Raw genomic sequence first — 23,161 nt, 5'->3', positions numbered from 1 at the left:
ACAGACATGGGACAAACATCATGGTTAACTTTTCTTGCCTATGATGAAAAATGCTAAAATTTAAAACAGTATAGTAAGAACAGAAGGGACTCCATCTTGAGGCTAAGATTCCATTTTAAAAAGCAGAGTTGAGAAGTAAAATTCCTAACATATTCTCTGGTAATCAGACAATAACCCAACAGCCTATTGTAAGGCAGGGCAGGCAGTCTTAAATGATATGTCCCCACTGCTTGAGCGTAGCCAGTATCTTGGAGAAAACAGGATAAATAAATTCCCTGTGTTGAGTTTATTTAGCAGAATTAGCTGGAGGACTGATAACAGAGGAGAGGAGACACAGTGTCTCACCAGAGATAAGCACCTTAAGATCAAAAATCAAACCTATGCCCAACAACCACACCCCCACCCTTTGCCCCATTCCTGGAAACTTTAAAAGACAGAATCTCCAAACTTTCAGCACGCCTCCTCTCTAAGGTAGCCCACATTCTCCTTTCTCTGAGTGTGTACATCTTTGCCTTAAATAAAGCTTTCTCACTGCTCAAATTATTGTGGTTTGTCTCTGCTATTTCACTTTATTTCCAAGTCTTCACTCTGTCTTTGCTTTACTCCTGATAAGTGGGAAGGGGCTGCTAAGAGCTCAGATTTGGGCCTGAATGTTTCTGTCTCCTGGTGACCTGGAGGGAACTGCCACTGTGTGATCTGCTCTTAGTAGCCTGCCTGAAAATCTCCTTTCTTTGGAAAGTTCTCAGAACATAATCTCACCCCATCCTGTGCTCCATGGCTCCCTCAAATCCTGGAGTGGTCGGGTACAGTCCCCATGCCGTGCAGATCCATGCGGACACAGGATGCCAGGTTGTTGGCAAAGGAATGTGCCCTAGGCTGAGAACTTTCCCTCTTTCCCTCTGCACTTTCCTGTTCTCTGCTGCCTGCATGGGAGCTGCTATTCCCTGCTGCTCTTGCTTTAATGAATTCCTTCCTTACCTACACTCATCTGACCTGCTCGAGAATTCTTTCTCATTCAGAGTCAAGAAGCCTCCCCTCTCCAGGTTGATGTTTCTCCTTGTACTTCACCTAGTGCACAGGGAGAGACCTCTCCAGACATAGCTGCCCAGCAACACTTAGACAGGGCCTAGCGGCTGATGTGGACACAGCAAAGGGCAAGTGTGGCCTAAGAGGAGAGTGGCAAGGCAGGCAGGGCTTGGGCCAGGCAGGACCATGACTTCCATGCTGAGCACTTAGGCATTGTGTCCTAAGAGGCCCCTGAGCAGTTCCTCTGCGTGGGTAGGCGTGTGTGTAAATGTGTGTGATGAGATCATACTTCTGTGTTCAATGCCATGTACACCACAGTTTGGGTGGGGTTAGGGACATCAGGGTGAATGCGGACAGAGGAGGCTCCTGCAAATAACAGAGGCCTAGAAAGCTGGATCCTGGAGTTGAGATGGTGGGGAAGGAAGCCAGAAGCTACTAAGGTTTCTGAATATGTAGTAAAAAGCAGGTGGTTTGGACCTGACTGTTAGTCTGGGAGGATGCTTCGGAGAACAGCAGATCAGCAAAGAGCCTGTGACACCAAGAGCAGGCAGAAGTGCTGAGAGCTTGGACGAGGTGGTATCCAAAAGGCAGGAATAGATATGGAAGACCAAATAGTCTTACTGAATAGCAACAGTAGCCCCACCACCATTTATTGAGCTACATTATGATATACATTATATAATTACTGTATTATTACTGCATTCTAGCTGCATTTGGTGATATTCCATCTGGTTCGTACAGCTATCCTCTAAGGTCAGCATTATCCCCATTTTACAGAAGAGGAAGCCAAGAAGTAAAGTGATTTGCGCAAGGGTCATGGCTAGGAGGTGGAGAAGCAGGGCCATACCCCAGGGCTGAAATATCAGAGGTCAACCCCCACCCCCACCAGGGAGCCTCCGCAGGCATTAAGGACATAGGGGATACAAGAAATGAAGTGCTTCAGCTGAAAGGCACTGTGAGGTTTAAAGACTGAGCAGGAGGAAAACGGATGCTTCCAGTGATATCGCTACAGACAGAGGAAGGAAGAAGGTGGCAAGTCCAATGCCAGACATGCCAGGTGGCAAAGGAAATGTTCACGTATAGGAGGAACCATGGATGACCCAACAGAGCCTGTCCAAGGCTGCAGCCGCAGGGCTGGCTGAGGTGCGAGGTGGTCACAGGCCCAGCCCAAGCGGTGGGGCCTCTCCCACCCATGTACCCTCAGCATGGAGGTTACTGCTGTCTCTGGTGCATGTGTTGCATTTGAAGGAACGTGTGAGACCATCCTCTGGACAGACAAGAGAGGGCTTTGCTGCTCTGACTAAATTACAGTCCTAAAGAGCAAGGGATTGTATACACACTTTTGAACTAAACAATCAAGTAAATATTAAAGAGGACAGACTGTATCTTCCCCAAAAACACTGATTTTGAGCAAGTACTGAGCAACTTTAGCAGTTGTTCAATTGAGGGCATAGTACTTTTTAGGCAGAACCTACATAGAAGAAAACACCAAGAAACTAAAAATGTACTCTTCATTATGAGTATTATGAGATATAGGTGTTCCCCAACCTATATCTTCCTTCCCATAGCATAAACTATGGCTGTCATTGCTGTAGAACAACGACACACCCTTTTTGGAATCTAATCAACAGAGCGAGGGCTCTGAAGGAAATCAAACACAGTAAGTGAAATGAGGTGCCGGAGTGAGAACGTTCCAACGTGCTCCAGCACACCTCCCCGCCGGGCCGCTCACTGCTTTTCCTTCAGCTTTTCCTTGTCCTCTCTGACTGAATTATAACATGTCAAGACATAACATATTGCCTTATTTTTCATCTTTTCTAACCTACAGCTCCTTTCTATTCTTCTATTAGACTTTTACAGGCCACGATTAACAGAAACGTCCAGCACTTAAACTCACTGTTTCTCACACACAGGTCCATTGCGTCCAGGCTTCACATCCCTACCCTCACCTCTTTTTCTCCAGTTTGCATTCCCACCAAAGACTATGTTGCTAACAAAGAACTGCAAATCTAAAAGAAGGCGGGAAAATCACTGCTCTAGGCTAACCACACCCAGGTAGGTATTCATCCTCCCAGGCCCTCAAGCTCAGCGCTGAAGGCGGTGCACGATGGCCTGATGCCCGGCCTACGGACCCCCACAACGGGAGCATCTCCACTTGGTCCACATGGGTGGGTGCCAGGCACTGCTGATTCTTAACAACTCCATGTAGCCCTGACGAGGGCTAGGCATATATAAAGCCTAAGTATTATATGTATAAAGAGCTATTGATTGACGTCTGAGGAGAGGAGCAATCTGCTACCTGGAAAGAGCCAGAAACCTGAGTTAGGAATTAAAGACACTGCCAGCTCCTGAATAAAGCAAACCTGACCTTGCTGGTCTGTGTTGGGGTGTGTATTAGGTCCCAACAAGAAGTGCCAAGAGGGCCCAGGCCTATAGAAGCAGGCCTGGCTGATGTATGCCACAACACAGAAATGTCATCAGGTTTTGTCTCGGCCTTTACTCCAAGTGTGGTCATAGAATGGCAGCATCTGTGGGATGGGTAGAAATGCAGAATCTTGGGCCCAGAATGAAATTGTTTCTGGATTAATATTTGGGCCTCCTAGATAACCTGTCTTTCTAATAAAAGTCTCAAGGCCGTCAGGTATACCCTAAGTTCAAGCAGGCAGGCACCACATTCTAGTGTCCCTGACCAGCAGAGGCCATTACATAGCAGCTGGTTGGAGCACAATCTCCACCCTTCCCCAGCCCTCCTCAATCAGAATTCACATGCTAACAGGTCCCTGGATGACTGATATGCACCAGAAGGTGTGAGAAACACTAAACCTACCAGTCCCCTGGTTCTCAACCTTATCTGCACATCGAAATCACCTGGGAGCTTTAAAAAACCTGATTCCTGGATCCACCCCCAGAGATTCTGATTTAATTGATGTGTGTGGCATGAGTGTCAGAATGTTTAAAGACTCTGGGTAATTCTAATGTGCAGCCCAGGATGAGAATTCTGGGCATGGGTGCACGCATAAATAGCAACTATTTCCTACCAGGGTCTAGATTCTTTGGTTTGTTTTAATTTTTTGTCCAAATGACATTTGTAATTAATAATGCATGGCTCTCAGTCCAGACTTTGTGCTAGAACTACTTGGGGCCAGGGCTCCAACTAGCTCATCTGTGCCTGTGTGCAAACTAGCAAAAGTCCCCCCGTCCCCCAGAGGATGCAGCCACAGCCATTCCCCTTACCCAGGTGCTCTTGGACAGGACACAACCTGTCCTATTCTAAGTGGCAGCTCTGCCAGGAGAGCTGTTTCCAAAATGCTAATCCCAGCCTGGCATCAGTACCAAGGAAAAAAATTCTCTTTTTATTGTAAACAATTTCAAACATTTACAAAATTAGAGAGAACCACATAATGCATCTCATGAACCCATCATCTGGTGAAAGCAGGGCCACCCTTGCCTGCTTCCATCTCCCCCACCTCCCTTGTTACCTCATCTTTTGAAAAAAACACTATCGTGATCTCTTGGATCTAAACATTAGTTGATGCTTTCAATCTACTGTGGTTCTTATTCTTATTGATGCTCTAATTATCTAACAGTTGGCCAGAGGGAGCCTCTTTAAGTTAGCTCCTGAGTCCTTTGACACACTCCCAGCCATCCTTGACAGCACCCTCACCATGTGCTGTGACGTCAGGATATCTCAGGCTAGCCCCCTTCAGTCCCATGCCAGAGCTGCAGTTGGCTCTCTCTCCAAGGGGCCCTGGGGACTAAGGGAGCTCATTGCTGCTTGCTTGACTTCTAGACAATTTAGTGCAAATATTAGGGAATGTGTATATTTTTTAGAAGATAAGATTTATCATTAATTCATACTCATTCCTATTGATTTTTTTCAATTTTAATTCAAAATAATATATTCTATCTTGTTTCTGTTTCTCTTTCCTCCCATGCTGAAAACTCTAGTCCCCACAGAGACCCTTACAGTTACTCAGATGTTTTATTCCCCCCACAGCTCTAGCCAAGTTTGAGCAGGCTGGACTGCAGACCACCTTGGGTAAGTTATAAGTAAAGAGCTTAATTTCTTAGAAAAGGGTTTTTCCATTTTTTGACTCTTGTATATATCCCGCTGGGTCTTAGGCCATGAATAAGTAGGCACATTACCCTATAATGATTCGTCCAGACTGGGGACATGGCGCCCCCCTGGATTTCAGCAGTTTTGGAGGGGAAAGTGGAAATCAAGTGCATATTTTTGTGCTATGAACACCGACTGTTCGCCCTGCCCTGGTGCGTCTTTTTGGCAGTCAAGGCTAATTGGCCACTATGCTAAGATTACACAAGGGATGAGAAGTCCACTTCTGAACAAAAATTGTCACTAACAAAAGATTACACGAGAAAAGAGGAAAAATGGAGGCCACAAACTCTTCTCATTTAGGTTTAGACAAAGGCAGGAGGAGCTTTTCTCTATTCACATAAAAAGTATAAAGATTATACAATAGAACCAGTGTTGAATATATTATAGAGAATACACACACACACACACATATATATATATACACTCTATATTCAGCAATTATACACTGAGCACCTACCATGTGCCAGGTGCTGTGCAAGACCCTGGGGAATCAAAGATAAATACAACACACTTACTGCCTTTGGGGGAAACCGAAATGTAAGCCAGATGAAAAGCTATTTAAAACACAATGTGAGTGGAAAACTGATTGAAGCATAGAGAAGGGGGAGAGCTTCATCTGGATATGGAAAATTAAGGGAGGTTTTATGGTGGAGCTGGCTTCTCAGTTCAGTGGTGAAGAAAAGGAAATACGTTATATCCCAGGTGGAAGATTTCTTTAGCCCAGAGGGGATGAGGCCTGGCTCCCTGGCCAGGAGGGTAGACGCCGTGAAGTCCCTGTTTTCCTTCCCCAGACCAAGAACTGAATGGAAGTGCTCTGGGAGAGGCCTTCACTATACAGAGGAAGGCAGACAAGGGGAACAAAAGGAAATATTTTTCTATCAGGAGAAAAGAGAAAGACACAACTGAAAACCTAAGAAACAAAAGAGACAATGACCTGCTCTAAGGACATGCATGGGTGGAAAGTCACCAAGCGTGGGAAAAATTGCAGCCACCTTTGTGCACCAGTTTGCAGCCAGTGCTTTCGTTTCATAAAGCTATGATTGATTTCTGTTGAAATAAATTTGTGTACAAATAGGATTATGCTGCATATCATTATAGGAAGAATATGAAATTCTTACCAACATCTTTTCATGGGAGATTTGAGCTTCAGTCTCCTTAAAACACACTTATTGGTATTCATGATACAGTACATAAACATCATTAAAAAATGATCTGTGGTCTCACCCCCTTATGTTTTGATCTCCTTGAACTTTGTTTTTTGGCCTTACTTGCCAACACAATCTGTGAAAGATATTTTTCTCTCTAATCTCTGATGAAGTAGGGTTAGGTTTCATTTCCCGGCAGCTGTGTTTTTATTTTCCATCTCCTGTTTGTGTATGTGCAGACACCACTGATGTAACACGACAGAGCAAAAACATAGTGCTTGCATTTCTTATCAAAGAGCCCATACTACTGCCTGAATAATGAGTAAATTTATGCTTAAGACTGGATTCACTATGGGAAGAAGAAAACTTCAAGGAAAAGTTCATTGGTAGCAGGACTGTGCCAAAGTTTAAGTATATGATGAAACTTTCAAAAAATACATAAAATCGGAGTGGGACCAAGCATCTTTACCCAGGTGGGCCCAAACATTTTGGACCTTGGGTTTTTCAGGGACAGAGAATGGGAGCTGTGACCTTCGAGGGCTGTATCGAAACGGCTACCCACCAGGACAGAGAGGTCACCAGTATGTTAACCAGAAGGAAACAATTTTCTTTCCATTAGGTTGATTTAGCCTCTTTGTGATTTAGTTCCCTTTGTATGAGTAGAAATATTTACCAATACCAGAAGGTTAGGTGACTGTAGAATATCGAAGATGGAAAGAACCTTACGAACAGTGCATTTCACCTTCATAGGTAGTAAAAATCACAGCCACTGATGGTTCAATGACTTGCTCAGAATGGCAAAGCTCAATTTAGGGACTTGTTGAAGAATATTCTTATAAAATACTGGAATAGAATTCTCTTAAAAAAGGCTCAAATATCTCTTTGATTAAAGATATTTAATAACATACACTCTTAAGAAAACATGTCATCAGACTAAAAGAACTTTCCATTAGTCTTCTGAGAATGATGATGGCCATAGACATAAAGGTTAGAAAACTAGAGGCAAAGCATAGCCTCTATTTAATATGGTAAAAACTACCATGGTCTGAATATTTGTGTCCCCCCAAATCTGGATGTTGAAACCTAACCCCCAAAGGGATGGTTTTAGAAGGTGGGGCCATTGGGAAGTGGTTAAGTCCTGAGGACGGAGCCCTTATATAAATGTTCTTATAAAAAGTGCCCTATGGAGAAAGCCCAAGACAGCATCCTTGCCTCCTCTACCAGGTGAGAATAAAATGAAAAATCAGAAGTCTGCATCCCAGAGGAGGGCTCTCACCAGGCCTGACCGCGCTGGCGCCTGGATCTTGGACTTCCAGCTTCCAGAGCCGTGAGAGGTTGAGTCTGCTGTGTACAGCTCCCCGGTTTATGGTGTCTCTGTCATAGCAGCAGGAAAGGACTAAGACAAACAGTGGTGGCATCCTTTAACAGAGGATAGAGCTTAAAGTACAAAGCAAAGGAGGTATGAAACTGAACTCTCAAAATAATACGTATTTTGCATATGTGTGCATGAGAGATTAGCAAAAGTGGAATGAATTTAACTTAGAGTAGGACCAGACAATGGAGGGAAAGGACTTGTGCATACTTTCCTGTTTTTCTTAGCCAAATAAGAATTCCTACATGTAGAATACTGTACCTTTTTAATTTCAGATTTCAAATGACAAGGGTTACTCTGCTGGCTGAAGAGGGATTTCTTGAATCTCTCTATAACCCTTCTTTTCAAATTGTGGTGCAAAGCTGGAGGAAGCTGTGTAAAATGAGAAAACAATAATTATAAGCAAACCGTTAACACTGCACAGACAACTGCCAGGCAGAGTTTACTGAGGGTTATGATGTTCATTCAACAGGACTAAATAAGAATTTAAAATTTACTCCAAATAGCATGACTACATGTTATAATGTTTCATTTTACAATGCAGAAGGAATTTAACATGTTACTCTGCTGTCTTTCAAAAGGCTGTTTCCATTTATCCTATTGTTCATTTTATTGATACTATTTTTCATAAAACAAATGATATATTAATTACACAATAAACAAATTTTGTAAGAACAGACTTAACAAGGAAGGATGCATTCTATCGGACATTCAGATGCTTATGTCAGGCCCAGAACCAAGCAAAGACCCGAACCACGGCCCTTGTCCTGTAGGATCTGGTGCTTTGGACCAGGAAGTATGTATGCGCATTAGTGATGTCAGATGCCTGCCTGTGAGTGCTCCTGAATACTCGGCTGGAGAGAGACCAGACTGTAGAAGGAGAGCATGAATTCATAGACATTAGGGCCAGGCCAAGATGAGTTCTCTTCAATAAGTAGTAGGAAGTCGCTGCAGAATCTTAGAAAATATGGAGATTGGATGAAAATGGGAATTTCAAAAAGTTGGTTTTGTTGCGCTTTGTCGGTTGGATTTATACACAGAAATCAAAGGTCCTCAAGAGCACAGAGGGATGCAGTGAAGTTTGCAAGAAGGATAAAGAAATAGGGTGAGAATGATGAGGGGTTTCAGAGTGGAAATAACCTTTGGTTTCTTTAAAATATGGAAAGGACTTGGAAGGAGGAAAAGGAACCACCAAGGAAAAAGATGGCTCAGTGGGAAGGAGAATGTGGTAGTAGATGCTTTCAAGATTAACAACAACAACAAAAGACAAGGATATTTCAAAGTTCAGACCAAAAGAGAGAGAAATGTGGCAGAGACAAATATTTGCCCCCTCACTCCATTTTTCTGTACTTTCTTATGGTTTTGGTTTTTCAGTTCACAGCCAATGTGCTTCCCCTGTCTCTGTCCTCCCCCAGGACAAGGAGCTTGGCATCCACCTGCGCCAGATGGCAACCTGGAGCTGGGCCTCCCCTGGACCCGTCCAACTTAGCAGAGTGAGAAATAAACCTCTACGGTGCCAAACCGAGAGAAGCTGGGGCATATCTGTAGCACAGCCTTACTTAAAACATCCTGACTAATAGAAGAAGCATCTATTCATTCAAGTTTCATGAAAGAGAGGAATATATAAAAGATAATAGTAGAGCAGTGAGCAGGGTCAGTGGGGGCCCACAACTGCTGATTTTATAGCCAAAGAAAAACTGCTCATCAGTCCAAACACAAAAGAATATGGGGCCCATTATGAAGCACTATAATGATATAAAACAGAAAGACAATACAACTGAAAAACTGTTTTAAAAATGCATCTTTAATCTTAGTCCATCTTTTGACTTTGCTTGGATCAAAACAGGTTCAACTGCAGAAGAAGTAAGACTATTCTGAAGAACCTGCAGCCCTTTAGTATACTCTGAAAGGTTTTGTAGGTTGACAGCAGTGAACCTCTACTGAACTTTCTATGTCAGTATTATAGCTTTCTTTTGCCTTGATCAGATGTGATTACTCCTTCTACACCCAGCAAACAGTCATAATTACTGTGTCCTTTCACATGGATGAAAAGGGGGAACAAACAAATGGGGAGGGAGAGAGACACAGAGAGATTTCTCAGCATTAATGAGCAGTTGGAAGACAGATATGGGAAATAATATGTATTTTGCATATGTGTGCACGAGAGATTAGCAAAAGTGGAATGAATTTAACTTAGAGTAGGACCAGACAATGGAGGGAAAGGACTTGTGCATACTTTCCTAGCAAGGGGAAGGGATGGAGTAGAGAAAAGATGGAAAAACTGCCTGGAGATACCATTTTGGAGTTGGTAACTCTCTAAGTAACCCATCGGAAATTGCCACTTCCCTAAATCGAACACCAGGGGGCAGTGTTGGCCCAGGATGGTCTAGTTGCTGCCTGGCGTGCTCCAACTCTCCAAGGGAAAGGTGAGAAGCCTTTTTCTTGACACCTGACTAGTGGCTACTTCTGAATGTGTGAAGCACGAATGGGTCCACAGGTTGGTTACTTCAACAGTGACTTAGCCCAGTACTGGCAGCTACCAGTATCAGTTTCCTAATAGAGGCACTCAGAAAATCTTTGCTATTCATTTCACTTGATAAGCTGCTAGTTAACTTAGAATTGCTTTTTACTGCTCCTGATGGCTTGAGTTAATCCTCACAAAAACTTCCTTGAATAAATTTAAAAACTTAAGACTCATACACAGGGTATCAGAAAAAGTTATTTTATCTTCTTGGGATAATTATCAGTATGGACAGCAAAGCATTTTAAAATCTTTACGGAAGAATTTAAGATTTTGTACTGAATGATGACTCATGTGGCATTTAATTACAGATGATTCAAATGTAATACTATATTATGTATAAGGACTTTAATACTGAGAATAGAAGAGCAAAATCCTATGTTTTGTATGTGCCATGCACTACGATTATTCCTTTGTGTGCCTTATGTCACCTTTTTACCCAAAAACAAACTTAGAAAGCAGGTACTATTTTATAGATATGGAAATCAGAGCTTGAACACATTGTGTAACATGCAAGGACTCTTTCTGAGGTAGGGAGTCTTTGGCACAACCACTGTTCTAGGACAGACACCACCATCACCACCATTACTGTAGCACAACACACCACCTCAGAGTCTGTAAACACTTCACACTCTTTCTTTTAGTACAGTCGTCCCAGAAGCTACCCAGATTTTATAGATGGAGAAACTGATTCTGGAAAAGATCATCTCCCTCAGTGTCACATGTCTGAAAGCTTAAGTTTTGTTTTGTTTTGTTTTGTTTTTGTTATGCCAAACAAAGTAACAAAAGAAAAAATAAAACATCTGTACGGTTTATACTTGATTTTCCCAGAGTTGTACCACATGTGGATTCTTTCTCAAGAACTACATTCTCTAGTATCTCTAGGACACATCAGACCATCAGTGGTCCACGTGGGCCCATCTGATAGCAACTTAAACACTATCTTTTCTATAAAGCAAGTGAATTTGTCATATTACTGCTTAGCCCAAGCTTTCCCTAAATGCTAAAGTAAAATGTTCAAAGATTATCATCAAAATACATTAAATTCAAATTTTCAAAGCCTGAACATGAGGCCACCTGAGGAACACAGCTTAACCTCAAATTCTATTTAACCTATCACCCTGGCCAACAGGAACCAAGAGATCCAGAGAAGAGGGTACGGACGGTTCTAATCTGTCGGAGGAAAAAAAAAAAGTATACTTCCTGATAATAGTCAGTAGTATAACTTTCTGAGGCCAGCACACTGCCATTTCCAGCCACTTTTTTTTGTTCTGTTAGCAACAATCGTGGCCATTAAGATGGCAATCTGAAGAAGCTCCAAACTGCCTATCTAGGAGACAGATGTTTAGTTTTTAAAAGTTGCTACATGCTGATTTTCAAAGCATTTATTTAGCAAAACAGTCAGATGCTAAGTACAGAATAAAATACAAAGCTTCAGTTGGCTGCACAGACCTTATCTAAACAATAACATAGAAAGACTGGTGCTAAAGGTAACATAGCTACTTTGTTTCTCGTGCTAAAGGTAACATAGGTACTTATACGTCCAGAGATTGATTCTATTTCCAGCAATGGGAATGAACTACTGATTTCATTCTCAGCTTGCCGGTTTTAAGATTATCATCTCTGTTTTGATGAAAGCACATGTCAAATCAGTGAAGGCAGGGTAAGGATTTTAACATCCTCCCTTTTAAAATAGTTGCTTTTTAGATGGTTTCAGAGATCTGTCTCCATGGAAACTGCATAGGAAAGGCTACCACTGACCAAAAGCAAGCAATTTCCCCTGAATGGTCGGTCCATCTGCTGGTTGTCAAGAGGGACCTGGCCCTGCAATTCAGGACAGCTACACAACAGAAGTCTGCAAGAGTTTGCCTGGTCAATAAGTTTTTGTTTGTTTTGTCAATTTAGTTTTATTTTTAGCAACTTTCCTTTGCTATTAACAGAGAGAGAAAAGTACTCTTGGTCTTTAACCCCTAGCAAATACACCAGTATAATGTTTAGGCTTGTTTTTCTCTCCTTTATTTGAAAGGCACTGACATTGGCTAGCATTGTAATTTAAAGTTCCCCAAAGGGGAATCATTCCTTACTGTGTGCAATGTCATAAACTTTAAAGTATTCTGGAAATACATTTTAGAAGCCACAATGATTATATCTGAATTGGGAGAGAGGAATGCCAGAAAATATGAAATCATTTGTTATACTGGCAGTATAATAGCATAATAATAAGATATTTATAATAGTTTCATTTTTGCTTTAAAATACTTTGAAATCCAGTAAGAAAATGGAATACTCCATTAAAAAGTGTTTTGTTATATAAAAATTAGCAAGTCAAGCATATAGAAACTATATTTAAGTTTCAAAGGATATTTCCTCTCAATTTAGTAGTTAATCATTGAGGTTACCAGTAAGCTATTTAAAGCTATTTCTATAATGCTAAAGTTAAGAATGCTTCCCCATATTTCTACATCAGCATTTAAATAGAAATGCATTTTTGAATGTAGTATCTTTATTCAATAGAGTATGTTTTGATTTATTAACCAATTTTCTGCCCCCTCACGTTTCCTTGCACCCTTTCACCCCCTTCCATTTAGTCAGGCAAGCGATTCTGTGGGACTGCCTAAGAGAAGGGCTGACAGCAGAGGATGCAAAGAAGTAATCCATTTTAGACCCTTGGGTCTCTAAAGGTTAGCCTCAGGGTGACTGAAAAGAATAGTCGATCTGGGGAAAAGCGTGATGGCTAAGAGACAAGCTACTCTCCAGGATAGGGAGATGCCACAGTGGAAGTGGTGGAACCTGAGGTGGGCATGTCCTCAAGAAGGGAATTCCTTGCCTAGCCCACCAGGTCAAGTGGGCCAGGTGTCTATCTACAGCCTTTCAGCACCAAGTCCATCCTTCCCTGCCCTGCTTGTGACCCTGGTGCCTGCCTCCCTTGCCAGGGGGCAGGATGCTCAGCTCTACCAGCGAGAGCACTGGAGGGACTCTGGGGGAGGAATATGCTCGTCCCTTGCCTTAGTCTGCAGCACTGAGCACTCGGCAGAAATGGAGACCCCTCGCGGTCAGATTCAGAGGCACCAGTCCTGCAGGTATCTTCCCAGAGACCCACAGAGCAACACCTACTGGAGGCAGGCTCGGCTGGTTCCCGGCACGTGGCCCTCACACGCTGATTTCCAGCAAGGTCCTCAGCTCGGCCCCTCACCAGGGGTGGCTCGCCCCAGCCTTCCAGAGGGAAGCCTCCCTGCAAGTTTCTCCAGCACGGCATCTCCGTCGACTCCTCTGACTTTCCCAGGAGCTCTGGGCTTCAGCTCAGGGTGGGCTTCTTCCACTTGGTTCCCTTCTTGGGTGCTCTGCCTCGGCCCTATCAGGTGTGGCTTTCCTATCTGCTCTTCCTATAGTCTTTGGATTTATATTCCCCTCCACCTGTTAGTAACTCCTTAACAATTCATTACATTAAACCTTCCCTGTTAAAATTACAGTGTGGTTTCTGTCTCCTGAAGGTCCAGAACGATCCAGATTTGGTTCCAGGAATGTCCCAGGAGGACCCATACAGATGGGACTTGGGAATCGGTTTGATCGTACTGTGGGAACTGAGCCCAGGGTTGAGTGTTTTGCCAATAGGACACGAACGGCCAGTAATCCGTGGCACGCAGTGGCATCCCAGTTAATCGGGTTACCACCCTGACAAAGAGCCAGCTGAAGCAGCGAGTGCCCTGGAAGCTCGAGTGGCTGTATGTTGTCAGTATGAAGCCAACACGGACTGTGGTGTGGGAGGGGTCCTTCAGAGCGCGTGGCAGCACTTAACAGAAGGAAGTGACGAGCTTGGATCCCTAACTCTCAGCTCAAGTCACAGTCTGAGGCCCACAACGACTGCAGGACTGCCCTAAAAGAAACGGTTATTTCTTGCTACTACAACACTGTTATGGCTGACAATCAAACACAAACTTAATCAGGCAGGTTGCTAAATTACCCTATCAGCTGAATGCACACTTGGCCAAGTTTCTCATGAAAGAGTTAGAAAAAAACATGACCCTAAAACTTGAAATGGAGACATCTTGTTGGACCCAGATTAAACTGACGATCTTGAAATTCAAGGCGCTCTGAATGGAGTGACTTTCATTGTCAGTGGAAGTAGCTTATTACCCGGTGTCTGAGAAGACACACCTTCTTTTGCTGGAAAACTATACTAAATGCATCTGGGACAGATGAGGGGTGACATAAAAGGATGCTTATTTCCATTAAGATGCACAATAATAAGAGTCAAGTCCATAACTAGGGTCATATCTCCATAAATCCAGGGAAATTGGTACATATTATGACCCAGGAGGGAATAGCTTACGCATCAAAAGAATTGCAGAACTGCTTTACATATCAGTAGCGACCCAGAGAGCATGTTCAGGAGTGACTTCTAAGGGGGTTAGGCCAGGAAGACTGAAATACAGCACTAGACAAGGCTGGATTCACTCATATGGGTGCCCTTATTAGAGGGTCCAGATTTAATGTGTTAGTTCCTGCAGCTGGAGGTAGCAGCTTAACTGATAAGTGTATTAAAACTTGGACTCAATGGTGGCCTATGTTTAACGAGTGTAAAATGCAAGGGCTTCCCTGGCATATGGAGGAGGGAATTCAAAGGCTTAGAGAGACAGGAACATTGGGGTGCCATGCGCGACCTGCACACTCGCTCCCAGGTTATGTAGAGCCAGAGCCCCCCTCTGGCTCAGAATCGGGCACTGGAGAGGAAGCCTGAGCATCCTCGTGGGACTCCCTGGTTGCTCTCCCCTGTAAGCCAGTATGACGCTGAAAGTGCGGGGCTCCCGCGGTGACGGTGGGAGCCCAGAGGAGCGGAGGCCAAGTGGAAGCACCTGACCACCAGTGACAGGTCAGGAGCATTTGACATAAAGGGTGGCAGGGAGTATACTGTTAAGTAGAAGGCCTTGGACCACAGGGATCTTTGGTGGTAGTGGATGGATTAGGGAGTTCCTGGGAGGAAATAGGTGGTCCGTCTCCTAGACTATTCCTTAATCTATATAACAGAAAAGAAACGCTAGGTCTGGTTGACAAAATCATGACTTGATCTGTCGTTAGAGGGGAGGAGTCATAGCATCTCACACAGTCTCCAGACCTGGGTCAGTTCACAGACCCAAAGCCCCTTGATTAGTGGGAAAGCCGGCCCTTGAGGAAGGGCCCTGAAGCACTACCATAATTACACACTATAAATTTCCCTCCAAGCCCTCCCCAAAGAGATCTGCAGTCATTTACTAGAGTGACTGTTCACTGGAGAGAAGGAAATACACAGGCTTTCTGGGAATACTAGACACTGGTTGCAAACTGACAGTAATTCCTATAGTCTTATACTAGCACTGTGGTGCACCAATCAACATGCTTTATGTTTGTTTTGTTTGCTTTTTTTTTTGGTGGGGAAGGTAGGTGTATTAGTTAGTCCAAGTTTGACTTACAGTAGTCCCATCTGGTCCATTGACCTAGTAGTATTTCTCTCTAATACCTGAATGTATAATTGTAATTGCCACAGTTGGGAACTTACAGAATTACCAGATTGGTTCTCTGAATCTTAGGGTAAAACAATGTTTATATATTTTGCTCACTGATTATGTCTCAAGTGCCTAAGATAGAGTCTGGCACACAGCAGGCACCTAATAATTGCATGTCAAATGAATGAGTGAAGGAACTGCATATGACATGCAATCTTAAACTTTAAAATAAAACTTTCTTGTCTAAATGAGTATACTTTCTGCCTACAGAAACTTATTTTTTTATTAACAGTACACACCTTTGTTATTGAACATTGAAATTGCTTATTAGCAGGTATCTGTAAATAATTAATAGCTTTTGTTTTAACAGTGGTTGCTTCCCTGGTGCCTAAGAGTCACTGAGATTTCAAAAGAGGAAGTTTGAATAATCGTGGGTTTTATGTTTACATTTCATTTTAACCCAGCATCTTCAGGATTAATGAGTGGGCAATACTTTCCTTTCTTTCCTGTAGTGAAGATGTCTAGAGGCCCACCTCTGTCCCTACATTCACCCTTACACTGAAGGGTCATTTGTATTGAGCTTTGTTTTTAGTTGGGTGCTAACTATGAAGGAGCAGGCTAGGAGTCCTAAGGAAAACCTGACATATTTGCTTTTTTTTACCCTGAATATCCAAATATATGTAGTTGGGGAGGATAAACAAGCATTCTCTCTAACTGAAAGTTCCACAATGTAATTCTTCAGCAATATCAGCACCGAAGTTGTACTTAAGATGTAAAGGAAATAAAAAGCTAGGACACTGACCTGAGTGATGTAGATGATTTTGTGCAGTTGAATTAAGATCTGTTGAATAGGATCACTGATCTGACGTACTTTCCTCTGGGATACAGCAATCCCTGCAGATGCTGTGGATGATAAAGTTTGCAGTTAGTCAAGACCTTGGTTTTCTCTTTGAAAGGTGTTATTAGTAAAAAATGGGGTAAACTTCTGAAAAAAAAAACAAACATAAAGCCAAGACCCTAACAATGGGACAATATGCAGAGAGCCTGTAAACACTCCAATATTTTATGATATCGGATGCACAATTCCTTCCCTTTACTCTCAGACTTCTAAGTTACATAATGATGTTATCTTTTATAACATCTGAGACTATTTCTCACTTGGAAATTTTGCTTGCAATTTCATCTGGCTGCCACCAGGGGTCAGTGGTGCCTTGGATACTGTCGACATTGAAAAGATGGGCTTCAGACAACGTGCAGTTAACAAATTCATGCTTTTAAATTTGAAAATTCAGTATATCCTCAATAATAATTTTTAAACTAACTTTATTAAAACAACTAAGTGCAAGCAATGAATAAGCAATCTTGCAGAAAAACAATCACAAAAATTATAATTTGTAGAGCTTTCAAATTCTTATTACAAATTATAACTTTCATATGGATTTCTCTCTAGGTCCAAATATGACATGTTTATAACTTTTCCTTAATTTTCATCATAGTCACACCACTTTCATAGTTTTAGGCTATCTTGTTGTCAAATTGCATGTGAGCTGCTTCCTCAGCTTCACATGTCATAGTCACAAGTGGTACAGTCTTAACTCGGAAGAATATAAAGCTACTTAAGGGATTAGCATTGACCCCTAGATTAGCCACAAATCCACCTCTGCCTCTTCTCACCCTTAGATCCACTGTAGAGAAAATGGAGGAGAGACCTCAGATTTGAGGATGTATATTATCCTCTCCCCACAGCAATTTCTACTCTTTCCCTTCCTCCCCATAACCAACAGCATCCTTTCTGAAATAATGCTTTTTTTGACATTTTTCCTTTTTTCCAAAGTCCCTTCTTCCTTCCTTCCAAACATCCTTGAGCCTCTGTGAAATTAAATGTGAATACAATCATTTTACTTTAGCAACAGCTAAGTTTTTAAAACACGATTCTTACATAAATGCTTCTTGAGACAACTCACATATTCTACCATAAAAAAAATTGTTTTCAAAACATTTAAAGAGAAAATTTAGTGAGGTTATGAAAAGATTCAACTTGTTTTATTATATGCATAAGAAAATTTGTATTGTGGGCACAATACACAAAAGGAAATATGACAGCTAAAGAAATAGTTTCTTTGGGGGTATCCTTACTGAGTTAGTTGAGAAATTCACACAAGATTTAATCTAGTTCTAGTTCATCTGCATTTAATACCTTGTTTAAAAGTTTGAAATTTAAGGGATCTATCTCCCCTGGGCACAGTTTCACTCCTTTTAAGCACCAATTAGTTGGCCATTAAGGTGAGGTTTAGTACATTACCCTCAGGGTAAAAAAGTGGAGGTACATCAGAATGAATTAAAGCAGCTCTGAAATTGAAAACAGAGAGCTGAAGATACCAGCTCTAGCTTGGAGAGATGGTCGAGTGTACACAGGACATATTTTCTACAGTGGTGCTTCCTGTAGAAGCAAAACATAACCACTTGCTTGTCTAGACCAATACTGAAAACTAGAGGCCTTGTAATGTGGCCAAGCTGACATTGCTACAGGAACATTAACATTGCATTTTCTGAAACAAGAGGGCTTGGGCTTTGATCATTTTTATGTTAACTACTTTATGCCTTTGGTATGTGACATTCATAGGTAACAAGTTAAAAATCTCACAGCATGGCAGAGAGTTCTTAGATTTGTGATGACATTTTGAGTGGGATCTCAGACAGGTGTTACTCTACCTTGCCACAAGAATGTGTTCATCTGTGGCCCTAAATATAAAAACAGAGATGGTTAGCTAGAATGCCTGTCTTTCAAACTACTCAATTATGCAGTGTAACTTAAAATTATTTTTCTTAAGATTCTTTGACCACTACTCTCTCCATCCCAGTAAATTATTGGCTTTTGAAAATAGCTGTGATGGCTTACTCTCCAAAAAAATAAATTTTTAAATGTTTAATTATACATGCCCATTGTAAAACAAGCAAACAAACATAAAAACAACCAAAGTATTATGGGAGAGGGTCGAGGCTCCCTGGAACCACTACTCATCTGCCACCCCCCCAGAAGTAACCTCTGCTGTCAGCTTTGTGCCTTACCTTCTAGGCACTTCTCAATCCACTTACATACCTAAGTGCATACTTCAGTAAGTATGTTTCAAACTGTGCTTAAGTCCTGAAATGAGTTCAATGGGTCATTACCAGCATTTGAAAACTGGAATGGAATGGCATGGGATGGAATGAGAAGAAACAGGATAGAAAACTTTCAGAGTGTATTGCATGTAGTCAAGTTCTACTCAGTTAACATATAATATGTTTCTCACTGAGGGTTGTTTCCAAGAGTTTGGAAGCTACTATTGTAGAAAATCTATAGCGTCTCACCTTTTAAATAAATGATGATACATTAAAAAACTGTTTTACAATTGTTTTCTCTCACTCATCTATCATGGAGATTCTTTTTTTATCCACATATACACAGTTCTAGCTTATTCTTTTTAAGCACTATTGAATAGCACGACATGTTCTGCATGCATTGTAGTTCACGCAGCCACTTCTGCCTTGATGGGCCCTTAGTTTGAATTTAGCTTCTCATGATCATAAGACTGCAGTGAGTGTCCATGCATATGCCTCATTCTGCGTTAAGTACAAGAGCTCTTCTAGCAAATTAAAGCCTGGGCCCCTGGATATACATACTTCTTTTTTTTTTTTAATGTGTTTTAAAGTGGAATTAAGACATTTTCAAACAGCTGGAGAAGAGAAAGTTTCAGGCAGGAGTTCCCTGAAGAAACAAAAGATATTTTTGCTTTATGAATGGGTCCAAAACATACAGGTGTTTTCCCTGTATTGGCCCAGCTGCCCAGGTGAGAGATAATACAACCTTTTAAATGCAAGTATGGTGAACAGATTTGCTCCAGCCTCTTTCCTTAACTTACATAAAATGAAAAATAGTAACTGAATTGTAGTTCAAATCTAAAATGTTTGGCAATCAACCTCTGTGCCCAGCAGTGTAGAAGGTACCGGAAGTTAGACAAAGGCTGCTGCACTCACAAAGGGCTACCCAGGTGGTTCACCTAGACACCACAGGACAGGGATAGAGAGTTTATGTGAACATTTCACTGAGACCGTGAAGAACTGATAGGCCTTCTGCAGGTACAGGACATGGATTTGGTGAGAGGAAGGCTTATTTGAGTGGCACCTCTGAGAAGAGCAACAGTTTCAGCAAAAAACAGGTGGCAGTTAAGCGAGGGCCACATCTGGAAGACAACAAAGCATACAGGGGATGTTGTGTGCACTACCATACAAAGGTATAGTCCTGCCACAGCTGAATAGGTAGCAGGGACTATTTTTGACAGCAAGGAGCCATAAGGGAGACTGCATTCAGGAAAGGTGATTTCATAAGGGGCCTAGCACAAACAAGACCTGGTTTGGAGCAGCATGTGGTGACTGCCTGTCTGTGGGGCACAGAGGCTAAGGAGACTGCTTCAGAAAGAGATGGAATGAGAAACATGATGATGACTGTGGACAGGGCATGGAATCCTTCCCAATACACACCAAAGGACAGTTCCCCAACCTGGTGGAAACTATAGTAAGAGACTTGGCAGCCTGTGCCTAGCTGCTACCCAACCCAGTCCAGGCAGGATTTCCCACAGGGTGGCAGGAAGCTGCAGCAAAGCCTCAGCTCCTCCCCCACTGAGTGATCAGCTCCTTTACCTGCTTTCATCTGAATCTTCAGAAACCAGCTGTTTATAAAGGCCAAAGAAGCAAGGTTGCCTTGAAGCCCTTCTCTCTTGAATTCTAGCTTAATCATAACCTTTACTGATATGCATCTCATACCCTGTTCAGGCTTAATTTGCATGTGTGTGTATTTGTGTGTGTGTGTGTGTGTGTGTGTGTGTGTGTGTGTGGATAAGGGTTTCCCCTGATTCCAAACTTGCTATCTCTCTAGTGGTTTTTATAAAATATAAAATATAACCTCAGGATTTTTCAAGTCACATTGCCTGGAAATGACTACATAAAACACAGGGCAAGAGCTGCACGACAAACTTACTGCTTATTATTATTTCCCACACTTACTTCTGACCTCATGGGCCTCCTGCCGTCAAGCAGCCCAAAATGAGGCTAGCGTTGCCCATGATGGACTGGCAGGGAGGACCCAGGAACACAGAGAATATTCCTGGGCTTTACAGAGCAAGAGGGGAAGCAGAAGGCAGAGAGGTGCAGAGCAACTGCAGTGGAACAAACTCCTCTTCTTGCCCCTCTTAGATCAAAAAAAAAAGCTTCTCTGAAGAGGAAGGATGAAGAGATGAGGAGAAGAAAAGAAAGACTCAAATTCCAGCTCACTCTGGGCAAAGTCTGGGCTGGGGCTGGCAGGCCAGGAGGGCCGGATGCAGGAACTCCCTTCGAGTCTGGGAGGCCCCAGCTTGCAGATGGTCCCTGCACCAGTGTGGCGTGGGGCAGAGGCAGCCGAGGGCCCCCGGGGTGGCAGAGGCACAGGGCTCTGAGTTCCCACGTGTCCAGGCCCAGAGGAGAGGGGAAGAGCAGGGTAACCCTCCCTTCCCCTGAGAAGGTGAGTCCACAGAACGCGAGCGCTTGCCCTGTGGAGGTCCTGCCTTCATTCCGGGAGACACAGCCAGGGTGGACACGCTGACAGGGAACTGGAAGTCAGGTGGAGCTGTGCCACTACTTTCTTTGGCTGCCACTGTGGACGGGTAACCACACCTAGTAATCATACCAGATACTAGACAGGGGTCCCAAAGCCCCAGTACCAAGATGCCAACTAAGTCCTTGGAACAAAAATACCACCAAGGACTGAAGAACAGGGAGAAGGGCCATCCTCAATGTGTCTGACTGTAAGCCTGGTATGATAAAGAAATCACTAACCCTTTGAAATTTACCTTTATGCTAATAGATTATGTTTTCTGATATGTGGAATGGGGGGCTCAATATAAAAATTAAATTCAGTGTTGAACATAATATAGAAAAATATTTTAATTAATAATTAAATAATTAGAGTAATATAGAAAGTTAGATTTTTGTTACTGAGTTCATGGCCTAGAATAGCACGTGCAACTAGTTGGTCTACTCCATACAGGCTGACTTTTCTCCATTGACTTAGTTTCTACTTATGTTATGCTACAGTGGCTAACCAAGTCATGCTAGCTCCCTTTATTTCTGCTAGAGGGACCATTTTTTTTCTCCGAAAGTCAACTGTATTGATGAAGCCCAGAATTCTCAAGAAGAAAATACTGTGGTGTGAAAAATACACTATGCTCAGCGCTATAGATATGAAGGCTAACCAATCAAACTAAAAGGAACAGAAAGAAAAGATGCCATCCCCCACCAACTCCACACTCAATTTCCTGGACAAGTAAAGTTCATCTCAATTATAGAAAAGAGGCAAAAATGATCATTGCTTGATTTTCTGCTATCATGCTAGAGCATTTTTCCAGAACTCCACTTGATCCGAGCTAATACTCGGGTAATGACCCAGTACATTTCACTAACAATCCATGCCAATAAAGGTGCAGTTTATAGCCTATAGTGCTAGCAATCAGCCTGCAGAAATTGACAGAGGGGTATGATTTTATAGATCGATCAAGAAGTTAGTCACAAAATATATATGATTTTATTGCTATGTAGACATCTCACTGGTCTTATGCTTAATTTAGCAATGTTATTTCAGGTTTTCTTTCTTGACTAACTATATAAATCTCTGTTCTTCAAATGCACTTGGAACCAGCTCCTTTATCTTCGTTCCATCATTAATAAGTAACTTTAAGAATTATTGTGCTTTTGCACTACAATACAGTAAAAAAAATTGTAATTATCACACTATCTAAAATGTCCCAAATAATCTATGCAACCAGTAGTGAAGACTCAATTAAGAATGGCCCCGTCTCAGCTATACTAGAGGGCAGGCAGGGGGCCCCCTGCCTCTTCCTCGGTACTGTTGGCCCACCTGTCACCACCCTCCAAATTCAAATTACTGTAAGACAACAATTCAAAGGGATTTATAAACATTCTGAAACTATTTTTAAAATTCCACTGAAAAACATTAATAATGGCAGTTTGGAATGTGACAGCCTTGCTTTTCTCCACTGACTCAGTTATTTTGCTCACTAAGCTACGATCCACCCAAGCCACACTGGCCTCCCTTTATTCCTACCAGCGGGTGGTGTAGCTTTCTTCCCTCCTCCCGTTTATCCTTTCCCTGGGCAGAAACTCCCAGGGTCATGAGCTGCCATTAACAGCTGATTTGCAGTTGATCTTGGATTGGGATCACCTCTGGAAAGACATTACATTACCTACAAAGAATAGGAAAACAATCTATATCTCCAGGCATCCTCCTCCTGGGATCTGATCTACAGCCTCTCAGAGCCTCATTTAGTGTGAAGAATTAAAAAGCAATCATCACTGGGATGATTATTCCTGGGCTTTACAGAGCAAGAGGGGAAGCAGAAGGCAGAGAGGTGCAGAGCAACGGCAATGGAACAAACTCCTCTTCTTGCCCCCTTTCCCAATCTGGAGGGT

At 42.4% G+C, this 23,161-nt stretch overlaps 1 protein-coding gene across 6 annotated transcripts in view; it reads right to left on the bottom strand.

Annotated features, from left to right (window-relative positions):
- The window catches only part of NEK10 (NIMA related kinase 10), a 208,377-nt gene that overhangs the window by 14,988 nt on the left and 170,228 nt on the right, over window positions 1-23,161 (bottom strand). For 3 of the 6 annotated variants that reach the window (XM_057492430.1, XM_036886203.2, XM_036886205.2), the window contains 3 exons: window positions 18,374-18,403; window positions 16,464-16,564; window positions 7,922-8,032 (listed from right to left, as the gene is read on the bottom strand). In XM_057492430.1, coding sequence (XP_057348413.1) covers window positions 7,922-8,032; window positions 16,464-16,564; window positions 18,374-18,403 — 242 coding nt within the window. The remainder of the gene's footprint in view (window positions 1-7,921; window positions 8,033-16,463; window positions 16,565-18,373; window positions 18,404-23,161) is intronic. The other 3 variants (XM_057492431.1, XM_036886204.2, XM_036886206.2) reach the window with 1 other exon arrangement.

This window comes from Manis pentadactyla, chromosome 14, assembly GCF_030020395.1.
Source record: "Manis pentadactyla isolate mManPen7 chromosome 14, mManPen7.hap1, whole genome shotgun sequence".
Taxonomy (NCBI): Eukaryota; Metazoa; Chordata; class Mammalia; order Pholidota; family Manidae; genus Manis; species Manis pentadactyla.
The sequence above is the reverse complement of the archived record's forward strand: the minus strand, read 5'-3'. Positions and strand labels throughout refer to the sequence as shown.